Genomic DNA, 22034 nt, shown 5'->3' on the forward strand with positions numbered 1-22034 from the left:
ATGAAGACACTACTGCGGCGGTCCGTTATAACAAGGACGGGAATCTAACTGATGCCTGGCAGGTGAAGCGTGGGGTAAGACAGGGGTGCATTCTTGCCCCCCTGCTTTTCTCACTTTATATTAATAACCTGGGGGAAGTTTTGTCCTCATCTTGTAAAGACATCCCAAGAGTAGGTACTAAGTTGATTCCCGCTTTGTTGTATGCGGATGACACGGTCTTATTGGCTAGAACTGCAAGAGGCCTTCAAGCCCTTTTAAATGGTTTTAACGATTTTATGGTCTCCTTGGACTTAGTAATTAATTTTAAAAAATCCCACTCAATGACAATAGGAGATGGAGCTGCTAAAAAGGTTAAATTCTTCTGCAATAAGCAGGAGCTAACAAAAGTCCAGACCTTTCCATATTTGGGGGTCACTTTTGATGACCGAGGATCATGGGTCGCGCAACGCGCACAGAAACAGAATATTCTCGCTAGGGCAACAGGAGCATTGTTGGGTTTTGCAAAACGGCTGGGATGCAAGCCCTTGCCCGCGATTTTGAAGATATATAACGCTAAGTGCGTGCCTATGGCCCTGTATGGTAGTGAGGTCTGGGGCTATGCGTCGGCAGTGGAGATTCAATTAATTGAGAATGCCTTTTTTCGGAAACTTTTGTCATTGCCTGTTTCTACTTCAATCTTTAATATCCATGAAGATTTGGGGGCTGAGTATCTAGTGGATCAGATTTCCGTTGCCCCATTAATGGGTTGGTTAAGGGTTTGGGCGCAGCATCCACCAACCCTAAACCAGCTCATTATACAAGACTGTCTGGCCCTTGACAAAGCCATGTGTATTCCTTGGCTAAGATATATTAAATCTAAGATGGAGACTCTTGGCTGCTTAGAATTATTTGAGAGACCATGTGAGCTGTCTAAATTGGAAATAAAAGACTTAAAGTCGCAGTTCATGTGCAGGGCAAAGTTGCAGAGAGAAGGCGAGGAAGTGTGTAAACCGTCTGTTAGGAGATTTGTCATGTTAAGTATGGGCAATGAGATTCAGCCATACTTGACTTATATAAATAACCCTTTTCATCTATTTTTATTGATTAGGTTTAAACATGACATGTTACCTTGGCTCCTAGCACACCCGAAGGGCTTTTTTAAAGAGGGCACTTTGGGCCCCTGTCCCTGTGATAACGCCTCCGAACAAAATACGCTGCATATGATTTTTTACTGTAAATTTTACACTCTGTTACGTAAGAAATTTATTTGCCCCATTTTTAAGAACTATCACTTTGACCAAGTAAGGCCCGCCTTGGTATTTCTGCAAATGCTGGGCTCTCCTCTTGTCTGTTTTGGAGTTGCCAGCTATCTTTCAGGGGCAATTAGAAGTAGAAATCGAATGTAGTCTAATATATTTTAGCTCTATTTTTTAGCATGTTTGACAGTCCGAGACCGGGCCTTTTTATCCCTTTCTTTTGAAATCATGAAATAGTTTTATAAATTTTGGCCCGCCTTACTTTTTAATGTTCACATTCGCCAATTATTTGTTTAAACTTATTTTTATGTATATTTTTGTGCACTGTGTATTGTTTGAAATTCCTTTGTTAATTATTTTTACATGTAACTATTTGCAAATGAAATTTTGTGTATGCTTTGATGGTTTTAATTATTAACCGAATAAAGCTATTGTTGACTGACTGACTCATTCGGTCCTGGAAATTTACAGAGCCATGTGCATCCCCTAGTGAGCTATCGCAGTGGAATATGGGGATATGGACGTGTTGCACCTCTTCAAGTAGCTGAAAATAGATTTTTAAGACGTCTTTTGGGATCCCACAGAGCATACCCTATGAATTTGTCCACAAGGAATTAGGTTTAAACTTTCTCACTGACCAGCTACGCCGTGGACCCCTAAAGCTCAGGAATTCGATCTGGGTAAAGGAGGAACTTAGTTTAAGCAGACTAATTCAGCAGGACTGTTTAAAATTGAGAAAATCCTCCTTGATCCTGTGGCTGGCCTATGTGGCACATAATATGCGGGCCTTAGGATGGTCTGAACTGTACTACAATCCCTCTGTTTTAACTCGTTCTGTGGGTAAAAAGGTTGAAACAGCTTTTAGTGACAAGCAGGCATCAAAACTTGAGGACATTGCACTAACAAAACACTCTATGCGATATGCAATCTTAGTGCAAACTGTCAGTAACATAGAACCTTATTTACCCTGGAATATGGCACGCAATCATAGTCGTTTGCTGACTCATTTCAGGCTGAATTTATTCCCTCGCCTTGTGCTTTTTAATCATGGTTGTTTTAGGAATTCGGATTTGCCTCCTCTGATTGTGACAATATAACAATTAATGATACTTTACATGTTATTATACTTTGTCCAAAATACAATGATCTACACCATAAGTTCCTATTTCCGATTATAAAACCAATGAATTTTACCCAAGTTAGGCCTGCTTTACAGCTGTTAAACTCTCCAACTGTTTGTTTTTTCCTTGTACGCTTTCTGATGGGGGTCTTAAAATACGTATGGGTTTGTTTATGACAATCTGTATGTTATTTTTAATGATTTTGTATGTCTTTTATGATTTTACCTCAAAAATCGAATAAAGATATTTGATTGATTGATTGAATTTGACTGAACAAGTCTCAAGTTCTTTTTTTTTTTGTCCTCATATCACCATGGCTACTGCACTCTGGGCCTTTTGTAAACACCCTCGGTCCATCTATGGTCCATTGCAGTTTCACACCCTTAACTTCCATGGTACTGGTCTTTTTACGGGGGGGGGCAAAAAACCCACCCCCAAGTCCATGGCCTGGGGTAATCATAGGACCATATATTGATGTTTCCAACTGCCCTAGGGATTCTCCTGGTGCCTGAACTGACCACTTAAGAAAGTCCCCCCAAATTTCTCCTGACCGCCATAGGTTGCATTTGATATCTATAATGCATGTCCACTTGACTGCACTTAATCATCCAGTGGGGTGTGGGTGAAGAGGATCTAACCAACGTTTACAGATCTCCCGCCTGCCCAAGAGCAGCAGATAGAATACTAAGCCCCTTTGCTTGCTGTTTACGGAGTGTTGTGTGACACTATCCATCCCCAAAAGCACCAGGGTTTTGGTCAGAACTACATGTTTTTCTAAAATAGCCCACATGGTAGCTTCCACAGTCTTCCAAAATTCTTTTATCACTGGGCATGTGAAGAAAACATGAACATCATTGGCACTTAGATGATTACGTTTAAAGTTGGCAGGTATTACTATAACATATAGTATTTTCAATGAATCTGTCCAAACAGATTGTATGTTTCCTTCCTGGAGTGAAATTCTTAAAAATAACCAATCATTAATAACCTCCTTACTGCAAGCCAAAGGCTGAATGCGGATTTTAAAACCTTTAGCCTTACTTTTTTAAAGAATTTTTGGGCTCCGATATTTATATAAGAAGGCTACTGGGCCCAACTCTATGGTCATTTCCCCTAATATTAAACCCCAGGTGGAACAAATGGGCTCCCCCACCAACATACAAATATTTTTAGATTGAAAGGCCATGCAATAGAGCCTGAGATCCGGCAATGCTAACCCCACCTTCTTAAGGCTACTTCTTAATTTTTCCAAGAGAGGCGAACACCCTGGGAAGCCCAGAAAAAACTAGACATTTTCCCCTGTATTTTGTTGATTTAATTCTTAGGGAAGTTGAGTGGAACACAGTTGAAGATGTATGTCAGCTACGGCAGAACGGACATTTTTACTAAGTTAACCCTCACATACATGGTCGAAGGTAGGTTATTTCACCTGGCTAATAGCCTATCCACCTCCTTTACCACCCTCTTCAGATTAAGTGTAGGAATCTCATCCATTTTATCTACTATGACTATCCCAAGATATTTCTTCTCTGTTCACACTCTACCACCCCACTCCTCAATATTCCAACACATTACTTCTGTCTTTGATAGGTTCATAAAATACCCAGAGAATGCCCCATATTCTTTTGTCAATTGATCCACCCTGGTTAATATTTGAGCCGGGTCAGAGGCATAAATTATCAAGTCGTCGGCATACAAGGCAATTTTACTGCATGAAGGGAGCTTGTGTTTGGGGTAATCTGATCATCATTTCTTAATATATGTGCCAGGGGTTCGATATAGATGTCAAAAAGGAGGGGAGACAGGGGGCAGCCCTGCCTCGTCCCTCTCTGAATATTAAAACTCTTTGTCAGGGAGCCATTTATGACGATTTTAGCAGTGGGGCACTCATATAATTTTTGAATTGCCCTGACAAAATCGTTACTAAAGCCCGTTGTGCCTAGAACTGCCCAAAGGAATGCCCAACTGACACGATCGAAAGCCTTGGCGGCGTCTATAGTGATCACCGCCAACGGAATCGATCGACCGACTGCTAGGTCTATAGTTCCGATTAATGACAATGTAAGTTCTTGTATTTGTCTCTTCGGGACAAAGCCTTTCTGATCGATATGTATCAGCTGGTGTGTCACCTTTGCCAATCTCCTTGCCAAAATACCCTTATACATTTTATGATCTACATTCAGCAGGGATATTGGAATCAGTCTTCCTCGGGTCCTTAGCCGGTTTTAAGATCAAAGTAATTATAGCCTCTTTACACGAATTCGGGATCGTCAATTCCCCCTTATAAACTGAATTAAAGAGAGACTTCATTTCCGGCACTATCTTATCGGCTATTAGCTTGTAAACCTCGGCCGGTAAAGAGACTGGGCCTGCCGCCTTTCCATTCTTCATATGCTGGAGCTGCTCTTATTTCCCCATCTGTAATGGGGGCATCTACACTGTTCCTACCCTCGATCGTTAGAGCTGGGAGGCCTACGTTATTTAACCAACACCTTATGGTCTCCTCATCTGGTCTCTCTTCTTTCGCATATAGATCCGAGAAGAGTGAAACCAGACTGGCCTGTATTTCCTCATCCTTGTTCATAATATCACCTTTGGGGTTGATGACCAGCTCCCCAATATGGTTTCGCACCCTCTCGGCCCTCGACTTCCAAGCTAACAGTGCTCCAGCTTTTTCACCATATTCAAAATGTTGCATACGTCCCGTAGCCCACCTTTCTCTTCATTTTGTCTCTAACTCAATCTTATAATTTATTCTGGCTTCCTCAAGATGTTTCAGGACCCCCTCCCTGTTATGTATATTTTGTGTCTCTTGCTGCGTCATGACTTCTAATATCCCAATTTCCACCTTGTTCCTGTACGAGACCTGACTTTGTAAGATTCCTCATGCATAAGCCTTGAAAGTATCCCATATGACTCCAATTGGAGCTGACTGGGCATTGTCCTAGAAGAACTCTGGAGTTGTTTTTTTCAAGAGGATGGGGATGTCAGGATCTAATAGGATAGATCTTTTCAATGTCCATCTCGCATTATGCCTTACACTGATTCCCTTTAATGTAATGCTGACCATTGCATGGTCAGAAATATGTCCTGGTGATATATGGACCTCTTTTAGTTTCCCAGCCCAGACTCTGTCCACTAGCATATAGTCCAGTCTTGAAAAATGACTGAACTTTTTGCTATGGAAGGTGTATCCTCGCTTGTCCTCCATTAAAAATCTCCAAGTGTCGACCAGTCTCATTTCATGTATCATATGCTTGAGGGCCAGTCTAGTCTTTGGCGTTTGGGCTTTGGTTGCCCGCTTACTAATAGGCCTCTCCAGTTTTGGATCCAAAAGGGTATTGAAGTCGCCCCCTATTATTATAGGTGTGGTTACCTCGCCGAATGTCAATTGCAAATCCACAATATACTGGGGGTCGTCCACATTTGGACCATAAAAACCAGTACAAGCAAACCTTGTACCAGAGCATTTAAGAGCTGCTAAAGCCCACCTATATGAGCTGTCAGTTTTAGTTGAGATCAGCTCAACCCCTGACCCGTTCCTGATGAGTATTGCAACTCCCTTACAATATTCTGATTGATCAGATGCTACGTAACTCCCTACCCATCTTTGTTCTACATATAGCCCCCTACCTTCGCTCGCCATTGGATGGGTCTCTTGTAAAATAATAACGTGGACTTTGGAGTCCTTTAAGTATTTAATTACCAGTCTTTGCCTATTTTTTGATCTTAAACCATTTACATTCCAAGTTGCAATTTGTAACTTATTATCAACCCCAGCCATTTGCCTTGAAATGCTTTATTGGACCCGGGGATCTCTGATTATCTGTTTTAAAAGTAGACCCTAGCAATATAGCTATTGAGGACAGATTTGATTTTCCTACTGCTCCCCACTCAGTGCCCTACCCTGCACCCGTTTAACCCTTACCCCTCCCACAGGAACCCTCCCTAGACTATCAGGCATAAGGCCTGTTGGGCCACTGGAGAGAGGTGGCTTACCTCTCAAAACCTAAAACATTAAACCATGCCTCCCCCATCCCACCCCCCCAACCCCACCCCAGTGTATATATCTATATATATCTGTTTCTTATTTATTTTTCACATTTTATTTTACATTTGAATTAGAACTCTTGCTCAGGATACCCCGCCTCACCTTATACTATCTATCAAGCTGTCAGCTTTTTCTATTGACCATATATTGCACATCTGATTGTTCCACATGACAGGGAGCATTGCTGGAAATTTTTATTAGGTCTTAGCACCAAGGTTGTTTAGCTCCCCCATTCTTTTGCCCAGTTCCCATTGTTTCTGGTACGTCACATGGCCTACATCCAAACTGATGGTAAACGTGAGATTCTGGACAGTATATGGGCCATTTCTCAGTGCTGCCAACAACATCGTTTCTTTAACTGTGTATAAAAGGAAATTTAGCAAGATTTTTCTTGGCTTCTGCCGCTGTGTATTCTGCTTGAATGGATCCCTATGTACCCGCTGTATCTCATGGTCCAGATTAATGTCCAGTCTATCCTTCAGAACCGTCTCCTTTAGCAGTTTGATCAATAAAGCTTTGATGTTCGTTCCCTCCTCCGCTTCTGGGATGTTTAAAATCCTGAGATTATTTCTCTGAGAATAGTTTTTTATTCTTTCCAGGTCATCCCTGAGGCTTAAGCTTTATTTAACCAATGCCTCTAAGCCTTTGGTATTTTTAGTAATGTCTTTCCTCATCAAGCCTACTTAGTCCTCTAACATCCCTCTCCGTGATGGGACGTCATCTAGTTTTTGTGCAAGTGCCGTGCAGGAAGCTTGGATGTCAGCTTGATTCGCCTCTGATGTTTTAAACCTACTTCTCAATTCCTCCTCAAGATCAAGGAGGATAGAGGCCAATGGGACTTCTGGATTAGGCCGAGGAACCAATAGAGGTTCAGGTTGAACCCGTGGGCTCGAGGGAGCCAACAGGGCTTCTGGTTGTAGATTGGGGGCACTTGCTTTGCTTCTTTCATCAGCATGCTGGGACCCCTCCTCGTTCACCTCTTCATCACTAAGTGCCAAAACGCTAAACTTGTTCTGCGTTGATACCTGGAAACGTATCTCATCTACTCCATAATTCTTTTCTACTTCCGAACCCCTTTTAGCCTCCTGTTGTATGTTAATTCCAGACATAGTAGGGTTAACCGCCATTCTCTCAAGCTCTTTCTGTGAATTCTGGGACTCGGCTGCTATTTTACCACCCGTCTCTCCAGATGCCATTACGTGTGTCAAAATTTATTGTATGATTTGAGAGATGGGGTGACTTTGACTTGCAGGGGTAAGATTTTTTTTCCCCTTCCACGTGGGCTCTTCCCTGACTGCCTTGCAAATTTCCCTGCCCTCACAACCTTTGAAGGGATGGGACCCCCACCTATGCCAGTAGTGATATCACCGGGGACCACCTTGGCTAAAGGCAATTTAAAGTCGTGACTTACCCCAGTGGATTTCCCAAGAGCACCGAGAGTCCTAGTGGCAGGGTGTACCTAGATATCTTCTCAGGAACTACACCAGCTTTCTCTGCAGGCGGGAAGCTCTCCTTCTCCATAGGGGGATAATACCATGTTGGCAAACCTTTTATCAAGCCCCTACAGCCTTCCTCAACATGCTGGGGGCCAGCAACCCAGTGCAGTCCGGCAGAGCCTCCTCTCCGTCTGATTGAAACTGCTGGATGCTTCTCCAGGGAGCTTGTGCTGGCTCTTCCCCTCAGCACTTGCGCTGTTTGTAGAAGATGCAGCAGTCCCGCTGCCCTCTGCCACGTTAGAGCCTCCCCTTCTTCGCAGGAGCCGGAGCCACTCACAGAGCTCGCCCGACTTGGATGCATCCGTTGCAGGTAAGCAGACTTTCTAATTCTTTATCTTAAAAGAAAACAATCCATCAGACTTTGAATGGGTGGGGAGGGCAGGAGAGAGGCTCAAACCCTCATTCACTTGCCTCCCTCTCCCGGCGGTCCGAGAGTGTTTACCTCGCGGCCGCCATGTTCCCTCGCTCCCTCGGTCCAACAAGTCTCAAGTTTAAACACAACTACAAACCAGTCAGCCAAAAAAACAATTTTTTAAAAACATTTCCGTGATGCGGCCATGCAAATTAGTTTATGAACCTTTTGTGAAAGTGAGAGAGGGACATGGCCATCAGAGGTCACCTTAAAGGTTTGCAAAAAGGAAACCGACAATTCACTCATAATATATGTAGTCACTGCCCTCAGCAGAAGAGAGTTTTAGTGCTTCAGCAAAAACGCATGCATATTCTGAACAGCTACAAGCGATATGATGTCGCCATATAAATAATATTTACCAGAGCAATGTCTTCTCACCACGGCATATGGAACTTGCAATAAATCAATAATGTCTAAATAGGTAAACTTAATCAATAAAATACAAAGCTAAAGAAACAGAAAAAGCAATGGATGGTGTTGCTACAGGCATAAAATAAGGTAGTTTGTAAGAAATATAACTTATTGACAGCATGCATTAACTTTTTAAACTCCAAATACCTCTTTGTGATGGAGAGCACTGTGTCCTTTAAGTTGGGAGGGGTATTGCAACCGCTTTCTGGGCCATACTGAGATAGGCAGAACTGGGGACTTTGTGATGGTTTTGGGAGGTGTTAGATATGGGGGTCTCTAGTTGGCATAGGTAGGTACCTGTGACAAATAGGGACCCTTGCATCTAGTCGGGGTAAGGGGCTACACTCCTAAAATAACCCCTTGGTAGCTTGGCACGAGCAGGCAGGCTTATCTCAGAGACAGTGTGTAAAGCATTTGTGAAAACATACAGTAATACAGTGACAACACTACAAAGGGACACCGCACAGGTTGTATTATAAAAATAGGTATTTTTATATAGACTTAACACAAGACCAGACGACAAAAATCCACAATACTGTACTCAAAAATAGTGTCTTAAAAGTTATAAAATAGCTCAGTTCTCTCAAGTTGTAAATGCAACACTTTACTCTCAATGTACCTTAGATGCGTAGCGCAAAGCAAACAAAAGGGTTGCAGGGAAGGTGATGTGTTGGTTCCTCACATGCAGGGGAGTGGATGTGTCGGTTCCTTACTGCTGCGCAGGGGAGTTGATGCTCGCTTCCTTACTGTGTGGGGAGTTGATGCGTCGGTTTCTTACTGCTCTCCGGTGTGATGCGACAAGCTGGCACCTTGATGCGATACTCTTCTCCGGTGCGATGCGACAAAATGGCGTCTTGGTTGCGATGCGACAACGTTGGTGTGATGCGACACGCCCAACGGCCGTGCGGCGACATAATGATCTTTGGAGCCGCGACAGGCCCTGCGACGCGCTTCTCCGATGATGCGACGATGACCTCTCTGGCAGCATCCCGCTTCTCCGGTGATGCGCCGCGCTTCGGCGATGCGATGATGACAGCGGCAGCTCGCTTCCTCGGTGATACGATGATAGCGGCTGCGGTGGCGACACACTTCTCGTTGTTGCATCGTGCTTACAGCTCCCAGCGACACGCAGTCTCTCAGAGGGCCCAGCACAACAGCAGGCACTTCAGTTCCCAGCAAGGGAATTCAGGGGGGAGCTGGTTGGTGAAGTCTTGTTTCCCTGAGACTTCAGGCAGGAGGCAAGCTCTAGTTCAAGCCCTTGGAGATTCTTCTTCAAGTTGATAGAAAGCACACTCAGTCCTTTTTCTCCTCTCTTTGGCAATGAAGCAACCACTGCAGGCCAACCCCCAAACACACAGCACAAGGGTAGTCTCATCCTTCAGCTTCATAGTTCTTCTCCTCAGCAAAGATTTGTCTTGATTTCCAGAAGTGATCTAAAGTTCTTGGGCCTGGGTCCCAATATTTATACTCCTTTCCTCTTTGTTCTCTGAAGGCAGAGAGTCCTTTGCCTAGTCCAAACCAGTTCTGGTCAGTCCTGGAGCACTTTGTTGACATTTCTCCTTCTTTCCTTTCACAGTGCAGGGCAGGGACATCAGACACACCACAGGAGGTGGAGCCAGCATTGTGGAGGGAAGGCCCAGCCCTATTCAGGTCCCAGGTGCAACTCCTCCCTCCCATCTAGATGCAGATCTCTCTATTCACCACTGGTCTGACCCACCCTGTCTCCTGGAATCCCCCAGCCCTGTCACTCAAACTCCAGACAAGGAATACACAACCTAGCAGAGGCAGGTTTGGATGGTTAGACAAGAAAATGCCTACTTTCTAAAAGTGAAAATAAATACCCAGACAAGTATCTGGGGATGCCCAGTGCACTACGAAAATCCACAATCCAGTGTGAATAATAACATATATGGATGTACAATTTTTAATCCACTTCTACTGCAAAACACATTTAAACAAAAGTCAATCCAACAAGTGTTCAATGAATCAAAAAAGGAGTCCATTCAGTGTCGTTTAATAATCCCAAACGATTCTTCTTTATTGCTGAAGAATATCGATGTGAAGATTGATTATGAAAATCAGCAACATGTGCAATTTAAGATTAGAACAACCGTCTTAATTTCAAAATCTCCCAATGCATTTCGGGCTGTGTGACAAACGCCCTTCGTCAGGGGTATCTGTAGAAAATAAACAATAATGATCTATATACACTCGAAGTCATAACATGGACATTCTGGCTCATAAGAGGACAAGGAAAAACTGAGTGATCAGAGTTCTCAACCGTAAGGAAAAAGCAGAAAAAGAAAGAATCTCTAAACCCAAGTGCAGTGCTGGACAGTAAAAAGACAGCCGTGCCAGAATTTAAAAACACCAAAAAACAAAGTGCCAAAAAAGAAATAAAATGAAGAAATAAAATAAACATAAATCGTTATGATACCTTAAGCGGTTCAAGTACAAGTATCGAGGCGGAAACAACATAAAGCCAACGCCTTCCGGGTTGCGTATCCTAAGAGAATTAACAAAAACACTAGTAAACCAATTGGGTAGTAATTTACTCGAAAGAGTGAGTGACCCAGCAAACCAAACAAATCTTACCGCGATGTAATTTGCCAAACGCAAAAGTAGCCAAAATAGAAAGATGTCGAGAGACTTCTGTAAAAACAGGAAAAATGCAAGCCAACACGTGTAAAAAATAAATCCTGAACGCTGAGCATTGATTACAACAGATTCCTTGACAATTACGCTGGCCGCTTACCCGTGTGTCTCAAGCAGACGCTGTGAAAACAAACGCGGGCTTACGCATCCGTAAAGGGTGAGCCGGTATGTTTATGGGCATGAATAAAAAATAAAAAGAGGACTGTGTAAAAGAGAAAAAGGCAAAAGTGGCAGCCATGATAGAAAAGAGTGTGCCCTAGTAAAAACTATGAAAGAACAACACCACCCAATGAAACATGTAGATTTTTGACATATTTCTCCCCGGAATAACCTCAACAATTTCAAGAACCCCAAATTTGAGCTGAGCAATGGTGTGATTAGCAGCTAGCCAATGCTGGGCGAGCGGGGAACTAATGGTTTTGGTACGAATCTGACTTTTGTGTTCAGTAATCCGAGTTCGAAGAATGCTTTCAGTTTTGCCAACATAACATGAATCAAAGGGACATTTGATGACGTAAATAACATGATGACTATTACAATTAGCATTGAAATTCAGGTTGATCTTTTTCCCAGTACGGGGGTGTGGCAAACTATTGCCTACCATCACATTATTACAATGAGAACAATTGTTACATTTAGACATGCCCTTATAAACCATATGAGGTTTGTTACAGGATTTGTTCAACATTTCTTTTAAGTTCAACGACCTTTTGTAAGCAAAAAGTGGAACATCAGAAAACAGACCTTTAAAATCAGACTCACATTTAAGCAAATCCCATCTCTGTAATATGCTCTTTTTTGTAGGTATTGGCATTTAAAATTCTAATAGCTCAAACTCTCGCAAATGTGAGGCAAATGCTTGTTTCCAAGGGGGTTTTGCATCTAGAGTTGGATGGACTCCTAACCTGAGGCACCTACACTGGAGCTTTATGTGGCACAAGTTCATTTGATCAAAACAGGACTGTGGCTTGAGACCTCTGTGGGGGTTAAGACCTGCCGTGCATGGGCTCTCCTCGCGAAAGTTAGTTTGTCCTCTTGCAGAGAGAGATTTGATGTAAAGGTGTTTCTTGAACAGGAAGGGTGATCTAAGCTGGAAATGTGTAGTGCTAGGACTGTGTCTTGCAGGGCCAGGGTATAGGAAGACCTGGGGTTCAACTCGTTTATTTTGTGATAAACCCGGAATGCAAACAAGTTTTTATCTGCAAACCTGAATTTATAGCACATCTTAAGATATGAGCTTCTGGTCGCCCAGGTTTGCTTGGTTAGCTCCAGATTCCAAGTGGTCCTGAGCATGTGATTTCTATTACAGTAGTCGATATAAAGGTCTGGGTGCTTTTGTCAGTAGAAGGTATAACTGCCTGGCGGCTCTATCCAGAATAAGTTCACAGCCATAGGCGATCGATGGAAGGAATTTGGCAGACATCGCCTTCTTTAGTGGCCCCATCACTGGACCGTGGTGTGTCATAAATCCTGCCATCAGGGCAACAGCATTGTGTTTCATTGCTTCCAGCTGTGGCTTAAAGGGGCCCCTTCTGCCAAATGTTACCCCAAAGTATTTATATTGTGTCTCACAGGAAACCTGTGTACCATTGATGAACCATTTGTCCTTTTTTCTTTGAGATTGATTTCCAGTTTGTTCCATGACGGAAAGACTGAAAGTTCATCTAAAAGACATTATAGAATGTGGGTTAGTGCTTTTGGTGGTTCCCAGCTTATTAAATCAAGATCTCTGGACATCCACTGGCTGTAAAAGTTGAAAAGCAAGGGTGCAAGAGCACACCCCTGCTTCGAACCCACTGTGGTGTAAATCATCATGCGTGGCCAAGTGCTAGTATGTGGAAGTTGCATGGCCTTGAGTAATGTTGGCTGAATCCCAGCTGTTGATAGTTTTTTACAGCGAAGGCCGCGTGAGACCCTGACAAATGCTGCCTTAAAGTCGATAAAACAGGCATGCGGAGTAGATTTGTTGCTAAACACATTGTCCATACTAGGACATCTAAGTTCGTTAAGGTGCTCTGCCCTACACGGAAGCTGCTTTGATTCCAGGGGATGAATATCTGGTTATCTACTGAGGGAGACAGGTCTTGAAGTACCAGAGTGGCAAAGTACTTAGGGGCAAATTCACAAGAACTGACGCATCTCTGCATATCAGCAGAGATGCGTCAGTTAATTTGCGTCACACAAAGAAATCCCTGGGCCACCATGTATGAGTGCCATTTACAATGCGGTGCACCATGGCGCAAGGTTTGACAGATGCATGACGCATCTGTTGGTGTAAAGGCAACGCATTGCTGGAGTCGTGTCGCAAGCACAATGCAACTCCAGTAATGCTCAGGAATGCCTATTCCTATTATGCTACGTCAATCCTTACAACTGCTTCAAGCAGGCATAAGGTTTTGACGCAGTGACGTTGTAGAAGTGACTCAATGAAATCTTGTAGATTTCACTCCGTCACTTTTACGAGGCTTTCTTGCATTGGAACGCCCACCCTGCATACATTATACCTGACGCAGGTATAATGAGACGCAGGACTTAACAACGTGGTGAATCTCCTTAGATGCGTCACGTTGCGAATGTGTCACAACATGTCGCATTGTTTACGCTGCCGCTGCGTCACAAAAGTGATGCAACGTTGGCGTAAAAGTGTTGCAAGGAGCTTGCAAATCTGCCCCTTAGATTTCACACCAAGCAATGTGATCAGTTGGTAATTTGAGGCACCCCTTCTATCCCCTCCTTTAAAAATTGACTGGACTATGCTTCCAGGCCAGGAGTCGGGTATGATCTGTTGCAAACTCTCTGCACTGTAAAGGGTTAGGAATTTCTTTGCCCAAAATTCAATATTGAACCGGAAAAAGGTCAGGCGGAAGCCCAGTGGGACAAGTGGCACAGTTGGATCTGCTCTTCTTTATTACAATTTCTAAAGAACATGTGTTTTGCTTTTGTGGACACTGCTGAAGGGCATGTTCCAGGAGTCCAGAGAAGCACTGTAACTCCGGCAGATGTTCTTGTTTGACATACACAAAATTATTGCTGTGTTCGTCATTTCAAACTGACAGCACTGAAGTGATTGGATAATGCGTCCTTAAATGCTGTACCCAGCCCTCCTCAGGTACATTAGCATGAAAGGTGGCGGTGTGGTCCTTAGCAACACTGTTAATTATTTTCCAGAATGCTGCTACCTGTTTTACAAAAAGCAGTGTTACCCAAAACCTGTCAGTGCTTGCTCTTCAGCCTGCCGTTTTTGTAGGATGTTCAAAGTTGTCACACCTTGGCTGACTGTGATTCATCGGAGTAGTGTTTTTTCAATTGATGGTGCTCTCTATTCAGCTCTTTCTTCAACATGCATAATTGTTTGCCCGTATCTGTGATGTGGTATGCAACTGTCTTATATTCTGTGATACTAATCCAGAAGCCCCATGCACTATTGCTCCCAAGTTGGTATTGCATTGGTCCTAGTGATGAACATTCCTCCAACTGAGTTGTGCATTTTTCCAGGATTTCTTACAATCATTTCAGATTTTCTGAATTTGAGTCAGACATAATGATGTTTGCCAAATCATGGGCCTCATTAATGGTGTTTTGGCATAGGGCTGATCAGCAAGTCACCTTGCTGCGCTGCCCTTCATCAAAGTGAAAGGGCAGGAATGCACTGGATTTATCCAATAGAGTGCATGCCTGTCCTTTCCCCCGTACTAACACTATTTCGGCAGCCTAGCACCAATGCAAGCACCCGTGCACCATGGTGCAAGATTGCCTGTGTTGTAGACAGGATTGTTTTTTTATAGGAAGGGGCACCTTATTGGCCCTAATCAAGCATAATTCCCAATCTTCAGGCTGATAGGGAGCCATGATCAGTCAGTTTATGCGAGCAGATATGCTAAATGGCTTTGCCGAGTCATTGATCCCTGTGACTAAACTTGTGCGGTTTCGTTGGCTAATATTCCTACTTCCTCAATATAGAATATACAGAGCGAGTTGAAGTCTTCTTTTCTGACTGGTTATCTTGTATAATTGTTTTTGTTACTCTCTCATTCCCTGCAACTCCTAAATTGTGATCTTTTCTAACTGATGATTGCAAATGCGGAGACCTCATGTAGATATTTCAAGTAGTTGGACTATGTGCCTCAGATGTAAGTAAAGATGGACAGTCCTTATCCTGAAAAGAGGAGATTTTGATACCTCAATCCCAACACCTTTTGAGCCAAATCAGGGGTTTCAAATGATGCAAAGTAACCTTAATTGTAACTTGTGACCAAGAGAGCTGCATCTGGAAAGTGTTTCTGATCTTCATGCAAAATGATGCTCACCTGAGTCAGTTTTCTGCCCCATATGATGGAGTTCTTAGGACTCTCCAATTTAAAGGCTGGATTAGAATTGGCATCAAAGGTCCCCACTTTCACAAACCTGCTGGTATCATTGGAGTTCACGTGCCAATTTAATAATTCCAGGAATGGCCGGGAGTCTCCATTGGAATCAAAGAAGAACTCATTACCAGCAGAGGTTCTTATGTGGACATTCTTTACATAGTGCAACATCTGAACAAAAAGCATAGCATACAATGTCAGAATTGTATGTGAAAATATTGATAGAACATAAAATGAAAGCAATATTTGAGGACAGTGGAATGTCATGGAGTGATACTATAGTATATGTATTTTTTTACTGTGGTATGAAATGGAAATTCACTGAAATATCAGCAATTGTAAGTGTATGTCAGCTTTGATTTTATCAACATATTTTGAGCTCACTTATTATTTTCCTTTCTCTGCCCTTCGGTTGTTATGAGAAGACCCCTCATCCAGAGATACAGTCCAAGCTTCTCACCTCCCTTGAAGGAGTGATTGCCCTATGTGGCCTCTCCTCCACTACCTTTCTGCTGTGTCTGACCCACTGCTTGCAACCAATCCCCATTGTCCCTCGGGATTGGGAAACCTACTTTTATAATTTAATCATGTCCTTGGCATGAAGATGCTAATGGGCTTATTGTATGACCATTAAATGTCTTCCTGCCTAGGTTCTTGAAATGTGCTCCTCACTGCAGAATTGGAAGGGTACATGAGTTGCACTGCTTTTGCTGTTCACAGAGCTGATGCTTTTTATGCTTTCCTGGCTATGGATGGGCTTTGCTGATGCTACGGTCCCACAGAGATGCTTCCTCATCAGTGGATTCTGTGGGGAGCAAACTCAAGATTATGCTGCATAGTGAAGTAGGCATAGGCAGTATGCTTCTTACGGTTTCTTGCTAATTCTGTTGGTTGCAGTGTAAGGAGTCCCACACATGGTGGTAATGCAGGGCTACCCTTGCAGTCCTATTCAACTCTCCATACATGGTCTATATGCCTCCTCTGAGGATACTATAACTTGGCTCCTGCATCCAATGAGCTACAAATATATTGCGGCTGATTATATTGGGTGGTGCCTGCATGTACATTTGAAATTCCTATGCATATGATTTTGTATTGGTGAGGACTTGAGTCCTACTTTAGAAAGAGCCAGCCCCAAACTGGGAGCTTGCAGTTTTCTTACTTGGTCAGTGTGTGTAAGAAAGTTTGGAAACACTGAGCAGTCTGGTATGCCAGAAGCACTAAAGGAAATGGAGGAATTCTCCTTCTACTGTGAGAAAGCAGGCTGGGAATGAAGAAGATCCTTATCTTCACAGGAGCTTCTGCCTAAGGATTGATAAACAAAACCCTGATAGAATTGTTTGAGGACAGAGTGATTTGAAACTCGGGCAAAAAGTGGTGGCATGTACCTCTTTCCCTTCCATTTTTTTCGCTATTTCTTTTCAGCCTCCTATTTTGTCAGACATGATGAACGTAGATGATATAGATAGAATGATAAGAAAGAGGAGGAGGAGGAGGAGGAGGAGGAAGAGATGGACAGAGTTGATCTTTATTTCTGACCTCAGACATATATACAAAAAAGGAAAGTTTTATGACTTTTGTCATATGTTGAAGGGAAGCTGGGTGTCTCCTCTCCAGTGTAGTACCTTAGCAGCAGTGGGTGCCTTTGTCTTCATATTGATCAGTCATTAACCGTCAAATTTCTTATGCACTGTGCTGTGAAGAATTTGATCATATATGAGGCTAAGACCTGGGATAAAACATTCATCCACAACCTCATGACTATACTGTATCCCCTTTACAAATGCTAAGTCCACTTGCTTGCTACACTTCATAGCTGAATAGGGACAGACAAGAGGAAGATGATAATGAGGATGCTATTCCTTTATTGTCTCACACAAGGGGGGCGGCTGAAGGGAGCATTATTCACTCAACATCAACTGTACTGCTCCAAACTGAATCAATTCACACTATGGACGGGGGTAAAAAGATACAAAGGGAAATGGGGAGCACTGCTTGCATTCAGACGAGAACCCTCACTCACCCTAGGGTGACATGCTTCATCATAGGGTCCCTTCTGCACACTGGGGCCGCAAGGTACCCAGTGTGGGCTTTTACTCCCCCGTAGGATAGGAGCAGGGGTGTTCTACGGTATCAATAGTACTACTTCCTATGTAGGCGGAGTAAGGGGCAGAATGCAAAGGAAAAAGTGTTTAAAACTATCTCCTGGTTGGCGAAAAACTTTATTCTGGAGCCCCCAGTGGATAGGAATAAAAAGCATAGTGAAATAGAGATATAGATGTTACCCTATCTTGTGGTTAACATGTTTCTGCCGTGGAAGACTGTAAAGGTCGAGGCATTCCTCAGGACCAAAGAATGTAAGTCACTCTGCTATGTGTAATATGTGAGATATATAAGACAATATTGAAAATGTAGGCCATACAATCAACTCAAAAGCTGTTCTTGTGGCACCATCATCTTAAACGGTCCAAATGACACTGTAAAATACAGAAACAGAAACATATTGACCACAAGATAGGGTAATATATATATATCCCTATTTCACTATGCTTTTTTTATTCCTATCCACTGGGGGCTCCAGAATAAAGTTTTTCACCAACCAGGAGATAGTTTTAATCACTTTTTTCTTTCCACTCTGCTCCTCACTCCACCCACATAGGAAGGGGTTGGGAAAATCAACAGGCCCTGCCTAAAAGCCAGAAAAAGCAAAATGGCTCGTTCTGGATTGTATTGACGATCTACTGGTGGAATGCCAGGGTATTCTAGCTCCTGACACCAACCCAGACACCCCCCTTACATTGCACTCTTCTGCAGAGTCACCCCATCCTCTTAGCCCAAATCCCAAACCTGCCAAACGCATTCTCTCTATCTTTCCTAAGCGACTCACAAGGAGTGTTAAAAATAAGTCCCAAAGATACAACACTGTTACGCAACCTGCAGCTGCCGTCGAGGATTTAGAGGCAGTGAGGTTGCTATTTCCCAATGTGGTGGTTTGTAAAGCATTAGTTGATGATACTACTACCACTAATACCAACATCATCCTGGCTAATAGGTTTCTACCTCTTCAAGATTTGTCCGATGACTCCCAAGTAAGAAACTCCGGACTATAGGTGGATCTCCCTCCACCATGCTTAGCCATTGAGCCCAGAGAAAATAATTTATTTGAGCGAAGGGGTGAGGGTTTTCCATAAGAGTTAGCAGCAGTAGGGCCGGGCACGTTCAGGATTATCACTGACCTAAGGGCTTAAGTCACCTCAGTAAAATCACTAATTCTGGTGCTTAACAACCAGGTGAAACTTCTCCTGGAGAGAGATAAAGCAAGAGTGTATAACCCCAAACAGGTATTTTGACCCCCAGCAAACCCTAATCGTTCCCCAGGTAGCACTGTGCCCTTTATGTCCTCGATTAGAATTGTTCCTTTAATGTCCATCCCCACTTGTTTCCCAGTAAAACCTACTAATTTGAATGTCCTCGAAATAGCCGGTAGCAGTGATAAAACCCCAGCTGACAATGTTCGATATCATAGACAAAGGTGTGAACTGATCGATTGCTCCACCAAGAGCATTTATTTGACAAACGTACTCAAAATTGCACCGCACAATAATTACGAAGATAATAACTCCTTAATCAATAAATCAATGCACTGGATTTGAAAAATAAAGGGTTGTAAATCAGTCATCATGGATGACATTTTATGGGCCAAAAGGCTAATCTGCAACACCTCCCACACAGACTGTATCGAACAACACCTAAGAGACATGAACCTAGTGCATAATCTCATAGCTCTGGAGGCTAAATCATGCTCACCCTCTCCTACTGGCATTTAGATGAAATACAATCTCTTCAGCACCCAAAAGGCATGGCATCCTGCTGGGTTCCGATTCACCACTGGCTTTTAACGATTGACTGGAGTATCAGGATAGCTCAACCGACATGACATCTAGTTACATAGGCATGGTTGAGCATTTAGATCCTATAGCTAGGAATCACACTGACTTCTTGTTACCAACCTTACAGCTTCCTAGCTTTGAGACCCTTTATCGAATGCAGCCCAGTACCAGCACTTCACCTTTGGCAAGCCCTAAATTGCAATCAACTACTCCAGGCCCACAGATGGGTTGTGTAATTAAGAGAAACCAATCTGTCTGTCTTAGCCCAGGAGAAGTGACATCTAATCTTTGTATAGTGTCAGGGAACGTGACTGGGGTAAGATCAAAGGTGGCACTCCCTCACTGGGTCCAACACAGAGAGCAATTTGACATCTGTATTCTGCAGGAAACTTTGGCGACCGCTCCTTTCATCCCCGGATATGTAACGCTTTGCTGCCCAGCGGTCACTTGAGGACCAGGACGTCTGGCTGGGGGGGTGGATAATTTGGATTAAAATCGATTTTCAATGTACTATCAGAGAGCTTAAGACCAAAAGCCCGAACTTTCGAGCGATTAGCCTCAGGGGTAGGAATGGTATGGTGTTGGACCTCTTCAACGTCTATGCTCGATGCACCAAGATGGGCTGCAGCTCTCCAACTCTCCAAGCGCTAAAAGATTGCCTTGAGAAGCTCATTCTCCCTCTTGATTTCCACAGATCAAAAAATGGACGCGAGCAGCCTGGCAGCTCCATGCCATAACCCTTGAGTATGGGTTATGGGCAGTTTAATGGACACACCAAGTCCAATAAGAGGGGGGCTAACACCTTCAATAGAACTACAAATATGAGCCGCATCGACTATATATTGCTAGATGTCAGATTGTGGGCAGGAGTGAAGGATATGGTAGTCGGGATGACCACAGACTGCAATCATAATCCTCTTGAGATTGCACTACCCGTAACTAAAGAGATGTGTCCCACAAATGACAACAGGCGACTCAAATGGGCACAAGTAGCAATTGACACCACCAAGCTTGAAGATATGAAGTGTATTCTCCTAGAGAGCACTGGCCAGCTACACAGCCTACTTGAGCAGCAGGAGGAGTCTGTATTGATCACGGATACCCATACACTTCTTTTTGAACAGCTAGCATCCTTCTTTAGAATGCCAAATCTGTCCTAGCGAAGGATGTCTTCTGCCAGCCCTCAATCCTCCTGGTTTAACCAGGAATGCAAGAAACTATGGTCAGAACTGGCTGTTGCGATTAGAACGAACAATGTAGCGGTCTTATGAGTGGCAAGGAGATCCTATAAAATAGCTCAGACAAAAGCAAAAAGGGAATGGGTCGAGAACCCATGGCTCCAGATTTGTGATGCCTGTCAGAGAAAAGACTCTCAACAGTTCTGGCTGCTAGTCACCAGGGGAGATGCCGAAAGACCTAGGCCACCCATAAACAACATTGTCATAGACGTTTGTTTCGAACATTTTTCCGCAGTATATACTGGATCAGGAGAAACAGCAATAGAAGGTTTCACCGTCAACTACATCAGCGCCCAGTCCAAGGATCTGTTTTCCTTAACTGATATCAGCCAAAGTATAAATTCCGTAGTCAGGAATAAAGCCCTGGGCCCTGATGGGGTACCCGGTGATGTCTTACTCAGCGATATTGACAGCTGGTCCAATTACATCTGGGCACTAGCAAATGGAATAGCTGCAGGGGCCCTAATACCATCGTCGCAGAAGGGAGCTGAGGTAATTTCTGTCTTCAAAAAGGGAGATCGTTCACTGCCATCTAATTACAGGCCGATCAGCCTGATCAATGGTGCTCAGAAAGTCTGCTCCCGTGCCCTTCTTACTAGAATCACAGCATGGATGGAGGAGAACAACATTCTATCCCCCTTCCAAGCCGGATTCAGACGGAAAGTCAGTACCATCTATCAGGTCTTTCGATTCTCTCTACTGGCCTGGAAAACAGTGACCATAGAGCAAGGCAGTGTCAATATTGCATTCATTGACCTAAAGTCGCTTTTTGACCTCATTCCCAGGCCGAAATTATGACACATCTTACAGGAATTGGGGTTTCCACTAACCCTGGGCGTAGTTCGCGAAGTAGCACTTCGCGAAGCTACGCAAAGTGCAGTTTGCACTACGCGAGCTACGCGTAGCACTTCGCGAACTGCGTAGTACCTTGTTCGCACTGTGCCAGATGTCGTTTTCAATGATTGCACAGTGCGGACAAGCAACCGGCACTGTGCAATCATTGAAAATGGCATCTTGCACAGTGCGAGCTGTAGTTTTCTGCTGCTCGAGTAGATTTTTGCTCAAGCGGCAGCTTTCTCAACGCGAACTGGTAGTTTCTCATCGCGAGCGGTCGCAAGCATAACCGACCACTCGCAATGAGAAACCTGACCTCCTCGCGTT

General features: G+C 43.6%; 1 protein-coding gene across 1 annotated transcript in view; it reads right to left on the reverse strand.

Annotated features, from left to right (window-relative positions):
• The window catches only part of LOC146796861 (vomeronasal type-2 receptor 26-like), a 197328-nt gene that overhangs the window by 39137 nt on the left and 136157 nt on the right, over positions 1–22034 (reverse strand). The window contains exon 5 of the mRNA XM_085631397.1: positions 15689–15916. Within this exon, the coding sequence (XP_085487523.1) occupies positions 15689–15916 (228 nt within the window). The remainder of the gene's footprint in view (positions 1–15688; positions 15917–22034) is intronic.

Source organism: Triturus cristatus, chromosome 10 (genome assembly GCF_964204655.1).
Source record: "Triturus cristatus chromosome 10, aTriCri1.1, whole genome shotgun sequence".
Lineage (NCBI taxonomy): Eukaryota > Metazoa > Chordata > Amphibia > Caudata > Salamandridae > Triturus > Triturus cristatus.